Source organism: Lolium perenne, chromosome 3, assembly GCF_019359855.2.
Source record: "Lolium perenne isolate Kyuss_39 chromosome 3, Kyuss_2.0, whole genome shotgun sequence".
Lineage (NCBI taxonomy): Eukaryota > Viridiplantae > Streptophyta > Magnoliopsida > Poales > Poaceae > Lolium > Lolium perenne.
Window position 1 is genome coordinate 300,386,178 of NC_067246.2, and position 12,469 is coordinate 300,398,646.

Consider the following 12,469-nt stretch of genomic DNA (forward strand, 5'->3'; position numbering starts at 1 on the left):
GATAAACCTTGGTTTCTTACTGAGGGAAACTTGCTGCTGTACGCATCACACCTTCCACTTGGGGTTCCCAACGAGCGTGTGCTTTACGCGTCATCAGGGGTGCGCCGCCTATGGGGTGGGCCCCTCGTGCCTCCCCCGACTCTGCCCTTTCGCCTATTTATTCTCTCCATCGCGAACACCCTAATACATAGAGCCACGATACGAGAAAACATAATGTGACGTCGTTGCCGCCAATCCCATCTCGGGGGATTCTGGAGATCACCTCCGGCACCCTGCCGGAGAGGGGAATCATCACCGGAGGGCTCTACACCACCATGCCCGCCTCCGGATTGATGCGTGAGTAGTTCATCCCTGGACTATGGGTCCATAGCAGTAGCTAGATGGTTGTCTTCTCCTCTTGTGCTATCATGTTTAGATCTTGTGAGCTGCCTATCATGATCAAGATCATCTATTTGTAATGCTACATGTTGTGTTTGTTGGGATCCGATGAATATGGAATACTATGTCAAGTTGATTATTGATCTATCATATATGTGTTGTTTATGATCTTGCATGCTCTCCGTTGCTAGTAGAGGCTCTGGCCAAGTTGATACTTGTAACTCCAAGAGGGAGTATTTATGCTCGATAGTGGGTTCATGCCTCCATTGAATCTGGGATAGTGACAGAAAGTTCTAAGGTTATGGATGTGCTGTTGCCACTAGGGATAAAACAACAATGCTTTGTATAAAGATATTTGTATTGTTTACATTACGCACAGTACTTAATGCAATTGTCTTTTGTTTGCAACTTAATACTGGAAGGGGTGCGGATGCTAACCCGAAGGTGGACTTTTTAGGCATAGATGCATGCTGGATAGCGGTCTATGTTCTTTGTCGTAATGCCCTAAGTAAAACTCATAGTAGTCATCATGATATGTATGTGCATTGCTACGCCCTCTCTATTTGTCAATTGCCCAACTGTAATTTGTTCACCCAACATGCTTTTTTATCTTATTGGAGAGACACCACTAGTGAACTGTGGACCCCGGTCCATTCTTTTACATCTGAAATACAATCTACTGCAATCATTCTTCTCTGTTGTTCTTTGCAAACAAGCATCATTCTCCACACCATACGTTTAATCCTTTATTTACAGCAAGCCGGTGAGATTGACAACCTCACTGTGAAGTTGGGGCAAGGTATTTTGATTGTGTTGTGCAGTTTCCGCGTTGGCGCCGGAATCACTGGTGTTGCGTCGCACTACACTCCTCCACCAACAACCTTCGCGTGGCCTTCATCTCCTACTGGTTCGATAAACCTTGGTTTCTTACTGAGGGAAAACTTGCTGCTATATTCATCATACCTTCCTCTTGGGGTTCCCAACGGACGAGTGCTTTACCGTCACAAGGAAGCTACCTTCTGGCGCCGTTGCAATCCCTGTAGCACGCCACAAGCACCCTCTCATCAGAGATATTCTCTGCTGAGTTTTTGATGATGTTCCACCTCTGGATATACGTCCTCATTGATTCATCGTACTTCTGCCTGCAAGCCCTCAGCTGCTTCAATGACGCGGGTTTCTTGCACGTGGATCGGAAATTCTTCACAAAGATGTCCTCGAAACTTTCCCAGCTGTCGATAGACCCAGGAGACAGCTTCTTGATCCACGATCGTGCGGCACCACTTAAGTGTACTTGGATACTCTGCATGGATGTTGCCCTAGTTCCACCCATAAGCTTCACCGTCTCGAGATAATCGACTAGCCAGTCCTCGGGATCTTGCAGGCCATCGAACTTTTTGTAATTGTCAGGTAGTTTAAATCCTGATGGAACTCGAGTTTTGCAGACTCGTCTTGTAAAGCACGGTAGCCCACACAGATCCTCATCATCTACTGGTGATTGCCGACGTTCCCTTCTTTCTTGTCGCGCTCTATCTACCCTTGCTTGAGTTGCCGCGTCTCTTGATCCACTTGCTCTTGCTGGATCTTGCACCACTGTAGTAGGTCATGGACTATGTTGCCTTGCAGAACCGTCGGGGGTTGTGCTTGCGAACGCTGTTCCCATGGCTCCAACTCCAGCCATAGCCATGTTACACAGTGCTTCTCTTGGATCTCCAAGTGGTGGTTTAGACGCCAAGATGAAAGCTTGAGTCGCCATATATCCAGCCTCCGCTGTTTTGGGAATAATATCCCCCCTTGTATCTATCGACATAAAAGACATGTCGAGATTTCGAACTAGATTCTCCCTCTCCGCCTCAGGTATGTTTTGTAATCGAGATCTTGCCCTGTGTCGAGCTTCTCTATGGCTGCTTCCTGAAGTACCTGATTGTCGGCTCAGCTCTGCTCTGCTCTTCGCCTGCTCGATGCAGAAGCCGCGGCTTGCCTCCTATCCAGCTCGATTTTCTGTTTTTCGAGCTGCCGCCTGGCGCGTGCGAGTCTATATTGATATGCTTGTAGCTCTTCAGCTGTCGCGATCACAGTCATTGGTTATGTGCCATCAATGGCTCTCGCAACTCTATCCCATACTGCCTGCGGAAATTGCACCATCTCCCGCGTTCCAGGCCCGACATACTTGCTTCCTAAACCTCGCGTAAGATCAGCGGGGTCGACGTACGGATTTCCCAACTCGTCGAAGTTTTCAGATGTCTCCTCCTGAGGTCGGCTTGTTTTTCCGATTGCATAGATCTGATGGTATTTTGAGTTTAGATTGGTGACACCGTCGTATAGATCGGTGAAGACCTCCCTAACAATAGTGGATCTGTCGATGAAGCCGAAGCTATCGATGTTGTCAGAGTCGCTGCTTATATTGGAGTCCGCAGACGACTCGAAGGACATGTCGCTAAAGATCTTGGCGAGATTTTCGCTTGCCATAGTGTTGACGAAGCGTGGCGGTGAAATCTCTTCATCTCCTGTCTCGATCGATGACGATGAAGCCGAAAAATCGTAATCGATCTCCGACAATCCCGACGAAGCCGGAACCTCGAGACGATATGATCCTTCCTTCTCGACGCGGAAGTAGAACTTTCCGAATGTCATCTCCATGGGATCCTCCAGATCCGCATATGCATCGAAACGGGAGGGCGGGTGAGGAACAAAAGCGACTAGATCAGTTTCGATCCGTTTACCTCTGTCCATCGCGTTGCTAGCTGTCGAAGAATTCGACGATCTTGAACGTGCCATCGAGATCAGCTCCTTGTCGCCTCTAGTTCCCACAGACGGCGCCAATTGACAAGGTATTAACTTATCAATGCCTACGGATTGTAGACTAGGGTTTAGTTGGAAGTAGAGGGCAAGTAGATCTCGAGGGTTTCAGCCGAAAAGTACTCGACGATTGTAAAACTAGGGTTCTGTTGACAATGATTCGATGATCTCTTCGTCCCTCGACTCCCCCTTATATAGGAGGCGGAGCCGAGGGTTTCGTATTACACATGGTTACATATTCCGGGAGACTCTCTGAGTTCTACCCGTAGATTTAGATGTCGGTATTCCTAATACAATTCTATCTTTTCAAAACTAATTCATAACTGGGCTTTCGGGCTTCATATACTTCGGGTCATGGGCCTTAAGTAAAACCCCGGGTACCTTCTCCGGCAGGCCCATTGGGGATGCCTATGTCACACATGAACAAGGCCAACAAAACTTTCTTTAGAACCCCCGAACTGTGAACATATCGCAAGGCCACTGCCATTTGTTCTTTGCAAGAGACATCCCTGGATTCATCAACAAGCAAACAAAACACATTATTTTGAACCTCTTTGAGAATAGATTGCACTATGACATGTGCAAAACCTTCAGCAATATCTTTCTGAACCTCCGGACAACCCATCATAGCATTCTTTGCAGCATCTTTTCCCATAACCTTGCCTACAACTGGATCATGCTCAGCTAAGAAGTCACGAACTTCCAAGAAATTACCTTTATTGAAGGAGTCCTTGGACTCATCATGGCCTAGAAATGGTAATTCTTGCTTGAGTAACAATCTAGATGTGTCAATCGAGGCATTCAGTCGAGTAAAATAAGCTTTCCTAGCAGCATCACTTTGAATGTTAATGGCAACATCAATGTGCTGATCTCTTCTTAGCAAATCAACACATTTTTTCATCGCTTGATTATGCACACTATCGACATCACCAACATGATCCTTTAGCCTCGAATTCATGTGCCAGTTGTTCCAACCATTAACAACAAATGCCTCGTACCCCGCTTCCTTCTTGCTGCCACGGTCCCTAAATAAGAAACAACAAAAACAATATGCTTTGTCCTTCAATTCACTGTATTCGAGCCAGCTACCATAGTCATCAAACCAATCTGGTATGAACCTTCTCTTTTTTTTCCCCAAAAGGTGTGTATGGAAAAGCAAATTCTCTTGGCTGGCAAGGACCATTAACCAAATACATTCTTCTTACCATTTCTTTCAAATTGGGATGATACTTTTCTATCAATTTCCTCTTTCCTCGATCATACTGAATCTCCTCTTTCCAATTCAACTCTTCTGGAACATCTTGTGCTTTTCTTTTGAGAAGATATCTATCCATTATATATCTGTGTTTCACAAATAACTGCTTCACATGAGTCTCTAAATTTGACAAACAATATGAACACCCTGCATAAAATCTCACCCATAATATACTAGCCACAATTTTCGTTGGAATTTCATCTACTAGTTTACTAGCACAAAAAATCACAAACGATTAGAGGGAAATTTAGGGAACTACCGGCAGGATGAGTTTGGGGACGAGTTGAATCTACCGGCAGCAAATTTAGGAAACTACCGGCAGCAGGCCCTGACCGGCAGGATGAGTTTGGTGTTTGGGGACGAGTTGATTCTACCGGCAGCAAATTTAGGGAACTACCTTGACGGAGGTAAGCGACGCAGACCTGCCTGGCTCAACGTCCGGCGGCAGCAGTGTGGCACCACGCCGATCAATCTGCCGCCCCTGTCTTCCGTCGGCGAGCCCATCTTCCGTCCAGAGTTTCGATGCGATCAGAAGTTGCGAAGGAGAACTGTCTTTCGATCGATGGCTCGATCGATCATCGACAGGAGCCCCGCGGCCAGGCTCTCGCCTCGGTCGAACGCGACCTGGGCCGACCCTGATGCCCCACGTCCGGCCCACCCCGATGCCTAGGCCTTTTCTTGATGGTAAGTGCTTCTCGAAAAAAAATCATCCCGTATTCCTGTGCATCAGGGTTGGCCCATTGGGCTCCGCCCCTGTCTACGCATGCTTCTATTCTTATAGACAGTGTTGGGCCTCCAACTGCAGAGGTTTGTAGAACAACAAGTTTTCCTTAAGTGGATCACCCAAGGTTTATCGAACTCAAGGAGGTAGAGGTCAAAGATATCCCTCTCAAGCAACCGTGCAATTATGATACAAGAAGTCTCTTGTGTCCCCAACACACCCAATAGACTTGTCAGGTGTATAGGTGCACTAGTTCGATGAAGAGATAGTGAAATAGAATTAATATGGATGATTGTAAGTACGAATTGCAATCTGAAATAAAAATGCCAGCAAGCAAACATGTAGCAGAACTGGTTGTAAACGGTGTTCGATGCTTAGAAACAAGGCCTAGGGACCATACTTTCACTAGTGGACACTCTCAACAATGATGCTGATACGTCCATTTTGCATCACTATTTTATATCATAATTTACTGTTATTCATTGATATATTTCATATTTAGAGATGATACTTATGTTATTTCATCTATTTTGCATGTTTCATGATTATTGGAGAATCGCTCACCGGAGTCAGGATTCTGCTGGAAAAAGCACCGTCAGAATGCAATATTTCGGAAGATCAACAATTGACGGAAATTACACTGAAGATCTTATTTTTCCCGAAGACGAAGCCAGCCAAAAGGAGGGACCGAGGAGGGCCGCCATGGGCCCCCCCATAGGCCGGCGCGGGCCTGATGTCTACGCCCCCTCCTTTTCCTGTAGACAGTGTTGGGCCTCCAAGAGCAGAGGTTTGTAGAACAGCAGCAAGTTTTCCCTTAAGTGGATCACCCAAGGTTTATCGAACTCAGGGAGGAAGAGGTCAAAGATATCCCTCTCATGCAACCCTGCAACCACAAAGCAAGAAGTCTCTTGTGTCCCCAACACACCTAATAGGTGCACTAGTTCGGCGAAGAGATAGTGAAATACAGGTGGTATGAATAAATAGTAGCAGTAGCAACGGCACCAGAAAAGTGCTTTGCCCAGGACAGTAAACAAGCAGTAGTAACGCAGCAGTAGTAACGCAGTAAAACAGTAAACAAGCAGCGATAGCAGTATTTAGGAACAAGGCCTAGGGATCGTACTTTCACTAGTGGACACTCTCAACATTGATCACATAATAAAACCACTCTACACTCTATTGTTGGATGATGAACACCAATTGCGTAGGGCTACAAGAGCACCTCAATGCCGGAGTTAACAAGCTCCACAATATTCGATATTCATGTTTAAATAACCTTAGAGTGCATGATAGATCAACACAACTATACCAAGTACTAACATAGCATGCACACTGTCACCTTCATACTATGAGAGGAGGAATAGATCACATTAATAACATCATAGTAATAGTTAACTTCATAATCTACAAGAGATCATAATCATAAACTACGCCAAGTACTACATGATGCACACACTGTCACCATTACATCATGAAGGAGGAATAGAGTACTTTAATAACATCACTAGAGTAGCACACAGATGAATAGTGATACAAAACATATTGCAATCATAAAGGGATATAAATAAGCACTTCACTATGCCATTCATAACAGTGAATAAGTATTCTGTGAAATATAGCCTAAGAGACCCACACGGTGCACACACTGTCACCTTTACACACGTGGGACAAGGAGTCTCCGGAGATCACATAAGTAAAATTCACTTGACTAGCATAACGACATCTAGATTACAATCATCATCATATGGATCTCAATCATGTAAGGCAGCTCATGAGATCATTGTATTGAAGTACATAGGGAGAGAGATGAACCACATAGCTACCGGTACAGCCCCGAGCCTCGATGGAGAACTACTCCCTCCTCATGGGAGACAGCAGCGTTGATGAAGATGGCGGTGGTGTCGATGGAGAAGCCTTCCGGGGGCACTTCCCCATCCCGGCGGCGTGCCGGAACAGAGACTCCTGTCCCCCAGATCTTGGCTTCGCGATGGCGGCGGCTCTGGAAGGTTTCTGTGGGTTTCGTCGAACGTGATAGGGTTTTCGCGACGGAGGCTTTAAGTAGGCGGAAGGGCAGCCTCGGAGGGGCCCTGGTGGGGCCACACCATAGGGTGGCGCGCCCACCCCCCTGGCCGCGCCGCCTTGTGGGGTGGGGCCCCCCTGGCCCCCCTCTGTCCCTCCTTCGGTGCTCTGGAAGCTTCCGGGAAAAATAGGGATCTGGGCGTTGATTTCGTCCAATTCCGAGAATATTTCCTTACTAGGATTTCTGAAACCAAAAACAGCAGAAAACAACAACTGGCTCTTCGGCATCTCGTTAATAGGTTAGTGCCGGAAAATGCATAATAATGACATATAATGTGTATAAAACATGTGAGTATCATCATAAAAGTAGCATGGAACATAAGAAATTATAGATACGTTTGAGACGTATCAAGCATCCCCAAGCTTAGTTCCTACTCGTCCCGAGTAGGTAAACGATAACAAAGATAATTTCTTAGTGACAATGCTACCAACATAATCTTGATCAATACTATTGTAAGCACATGTAATGAATGCAGCGATTTGAAACAATGGTAAATGACATGAGTAAACAATTGAATCATAAAGCAAAGACTTTTCATGAATAGTACTTGAAGACAAGCATCAATAAGTCTTGCATAAGAGTTAACTCATAAAGCAATAAATCAAAGTAGAGGTATTGAAGCAACACAAAGGAAGATTAAGTTTCAGCGGTTGCTTTCAACTTGTAACATGTATATCTCATGGATAGTTGTCAATGCAAAGTAATATAACAAGTGCAATATGCAAGTATGTAGGAATCAATGCACAGTTCACACAAGTGTTTGCTTCTTGAGGTAGAGAGAGATAGGTGAACTGACTCAACATAAAAGTAAAAGAAAGGCCCTTCGCAGAGGGAAGCAGGGATTAAATCATGTGCTAGAGCTTTTTAAGTTTTGAAATCATATAGAGCATAAAAGTAAAGTTTTGAGAGGTGTTTGTTGTTGTCAACGAATGGTAATGGGTACTCTAACTACCTTATCAACCAGACTTTCAAGAGCGGCTCCCATGAAGGACGTTATCTCTACCAGCAAGGTAGATCATCCCTCTTCTCTTTTGTTTACACATGTATTTTAGTTTCATTATTGATGACACTCCTCCCAACCTTTTGCTTACACAAGCCACGGCTAACCGAATCCTCGGGTGCCTTCCAACATTCACATACCATGAAGGAGTGTCTATTTGCAAAATTAAGTTGCTTACTGATGAATCAGAGCAAAACATGTGAAGAGAATTATTAATGCAAGTTGTAATTAATTGGGGCTGGGAACCCCATTGCCAGCTCTTTTTGCAAAATTATTGGATAAGCGGATGAAGCCACTAGTCCATTGTGAAAGTCTGTCAAAAGTAAATGACAAGATCGAAAGATAAAACACCACATACTTCCTCATGAGCTATAAAACATTAACACAAATTGAGAAGCATTTTGAATTGTTTAAAGGTAGCACACGAAGTATTTACTTGGAATGGCGGAAAATACCATGTAGTAGGTAGGTATGGTGGACACAAATGGCATGGTGTTTGGCTCAAGGTTTTTGGATGCATGAGAAGTATTCCCTCTCGATACAAGGTTTAGGCTAGCAAGGTTATTTGAAACAAACACAAGGATGAACCGGTGCAGCAAAACTCACACAAAAGACATATTGTAAACATTATAAGACTCTACACCGTCTTCCTTGTTGTTCAAACTCAATACTAGAAATTATCTAGACCTTAGAGAGACCAATTATGCAAACCAAATTTTAGCATGCTCTATGTATTTCTTCATTAATAGGTGCAAAGTATATGATGCAAGAGCTTAAACATGAGCACAACAATTGCCAAGTATCACATTATCCAAGACATTTTAGCAATTACTACATGTATCATTTTCCAATTCAAACCATATAAAAATTAACGAAGCAGTTTCAACCTTCGCCATGAAAATTAAAAGCTAAGAACACATGTGTTCATATGAACCAGCGGAGCGTGTCTCTCTCCCACACAAGCATTTATTCAAACAAAACAAAAACAAAAACAAACAGACGCTCCAAGTAAAGTACATAGGATGTGGCCGAATAAAAATATAGTTTCAGGGGAGGAACCTGATAATTTTGTCGATGAAGAAGGGGATACCTTGGGCATCCCCAAGCTTAGATGCTTGAGTCTTATTGAAATATGCAGGGATGAACCACCGGGGCATCCCCAAGCTTAGACTTTTCACTCTTCTTGATCATAGTATATCATCCTCCTCTCTTGACCCTTGAAAACTTCCTCCACACCAAACTCAAATCAAACTCATTAGAGGGTTAGTGCATAATCAAAAACTCACATGTTCAGAGGTGACACAATCATTCTTAACACTTCTGGACATTGCTCAAAGCTACTGGAAGTCAATGGAACAAAGAAATCCATCCCACATAGCAAAATAAGCAATGCGAAATAAAAGGCAGAATCTGTCAAAACAGAACAGTCCGTAAAGACGAATTTTAAAAAGGCACCAGACTTGCTCAAATGAAAATGCTCAAATTGAATGAAAGTTGCGTACATATCTGAGGATCACTCACGTAAATTGGCATAATTTTCTGAGTTACCTACAGAGATTTTTGCCCAGATTCGTGACAGCAAAGAAATCTGTTTCTGCGCAGTAATCCAAATCTAGTATGAACCTTACTATCAACGACTTTACTTGGCTCAACAAAACACAAAACTAAGATAAGGAGAGGTTGCTACAGTAGTAAACAACTTCCGAGACACAAATATAAAACAAAGTACTGTAGCAAAATAACACATGGGTTATCTCCCAAGAAGTTCTTTTCTTTATAGCCATTAAGATGGGCTCAGCAATTTTAATGATGCGCTCGCAAGAAATAGTATTTGAAGCAAAAGAGAGCATCAAGAGGCAAATTCAAAACAAATTTAAGCCTAACATGCTTCCTATGAAAAGGAATCTTGTAAATAAACAAGTTATGTAGGCATAATGCAACAAGCATAGAAAGATAAAACAAGTGTAACTTCAAAAATTTCAGCATATAGAGAGGTGTTTTAGTAACATGAAAACTTCCACAACCATATTTTCCTCTCCCATAATAATATCCAGTAGCATCATGAGCAAACTCAACAATATAACTATCACATAAAGCATTCTTATCATGAGTCTCATGCATAAAATAATTACTACTCCCAACATAAGCATAATCAATTTTATTAGTTGTAGTGTGAACAAATTCAACAAAGTAGCTATCATTATTATTCTCATCATCAAATATAGGAGGCATATTGTATTCATAATCAAATTTATCCTCCATAACAGGCGGTACCAAAAGACCAATATCATTATAATCATCATAAATAGGAGGCAAAGTATCATCAAAGTAAATTTTCTCCTCCATGCTTGCGGGACTAAAAAGATCATGCTCATCAAAACCAGCTTCCCCAAGCTTAGAATTTTCCATATCATTAGCAACAATGGTGTTCAAAGTATTCATGCTAACATGTTCCATGGGTTTTTTAATTTTCGGATCAAACCATCCATGTTTTAAATCAGGAAACAGAATAAGAAGCTCATTGTTGTCCATTATGCCAAACTAGTGTAAACAAGAAACAAAAAGTTGCAATTGCAGGATCTAAAGGAAATAGCTTCGAGCACAAACACAATGGCGCCAGAAAAGTACTGTTACCTGGAACCAGAGTATGAGTGCCTTTTACCTTTCCTCCCCGGCAACGGCGCCAGAAAATAGCTTGATGTCTACGCCCCCTCCTTTTCCTGTAGACAGTGTTGGGCCTCCAAGAGCAGAGGTTTGTAGAACAGCAGCAAGTTTTCCCTTAAGTGGATCACCCAAGGTTTATCGAACTCAGGGAGGAAGAGGTCAAAGATATCCCTCTCATGCAACCCTGCAACCACAAAGCAAGAAGTCTCTTGTGTCCCCAACACACCTAATAGGTGCACTAGTTCGGCGAAGAGATAGTGAAATACAGGTGGTATGAATAAATAGTAGCAGTAGCAACGGCACCAGAAAAGTGCTTTGCCCAGGACAGTAAACAAGCAGTAGTAACGCAGCAGTAGTAACGCAGTAAAACAGTAAACAAGCAGCGATAGCAGTATTTAGGAACAAGGCCTAGGGATCGTACTTTCACTAGTGGACACTCTCAACATTGATCACATAATAAAACCACTCTACACTCTATTGTTGGATGATGAACACCAATTGCGTAGGGCTACAAGAGCACCTCAATGCCGGAGTTAACAAGCTCCACAATATTCGATATTCATGTTTAAATAACCTTAGAGTGCATGATAGATCAACACAACTATACCAAGTACTAACATAGCATGCACACTGTCACCTTCATACTATGAGAGGAGGAATAGATCACATTAATACCATCATAGTAATAGTTAACTTCATAATCTACAAGAGATCATAATCATAAACTACGCCAAGTACTACATGATGCACACACTGTCACCATTACATCATGAAGGAGGAATAGAGTACTTTAATAACATCACTAGAGTAGCACACAGATGAATAGTGATACAAAACATATTGCAATCATAAAGGGATATAAATAAGCACTTCACTATGCCATTCATAACAGTGAATAAGTATTCTGTGAAATATAGCCTAAGAGACCCACACGGTGCACACACTGTCACCTTTACACACGTGGGACAAGGAGTCTCCGGAGATCACATAAGTAAAATTCACTTGACTAGCATAACGACATCTAGATTACAATCATCATCATATGGATCTCAATCATGTAAGGCAGCTCATGAGATCATTGTATTGAAGTACATAGGGAGAGAGATGAACCACATAGCTACTGGTACAGCCCCGAGCCTCGATGGAGAACTACTCCCTCCTCATGGGAGACAGCAGCGTTGATGAAGATGGCGGTGGTGTCGATGGAGAAGCCTTCCGGGGGCACTTCCCCATCCCGGCGGCGTGCCGGAACAGAGACTCCTGTCCCCCAGATCTTGGCTTCGCGATGGCGGCGGCTCTGGAAGGTTTCTGTGGGTTTCGTCGAACGTGATAGGGTTTTCGCGACGGAGGCTTTAAGTAGGCGGAAGGGCAGCCTCGGAGGGGCCCTGGTGGGGCCACACCATAGGGTGGCGAGCCCACCCCCTGGCCGCGCCGCCTTGTGGGGTGGGGCCCCCCTGGCCCCCCTCTGTCCCTCCTTCGGTGCTCTGGAAGCTTAGGAAAAATAGGGATACGGGCGTTGATTTCGTCCAATTAAAGAATATTTCCTTACTAGGATTTCTGAAACCAAAAACAGCGAGA

The 12,469-nt window shown here is 43.7% G+C and overlaps 1 protein-coding gene across 1 annotated transcript in view; it reads right to left on the reverse strand.

Annotated features, from left to right (window-relative positions):
* LOC139838224 (maturase K-like) overlaps window positions 1-4,933 on the reverse strand; it is a 64,309-nt gene extending 59,376 nt beyond the window's left edge. Inside the window, exons 1-2 of the mRNA XM_071827608.1 lie at window positions 4,827-4,933; window positions 3,725-4,199 (exon numbers count right to left, since the gene is read on the reverse strand). Coding sequence (XP_071683709.1) covers window positions 3,725-4,199; window positions 4,827-4,933 — 582 coding nt within the window. The remainder of the gene's footprint in view (window positions 1-3,724; window positions 4,200-4,826) is intronic.
* Between the last annotated feature and the right edge of the window lie 7,536 nt (window positions 4,934-12,469).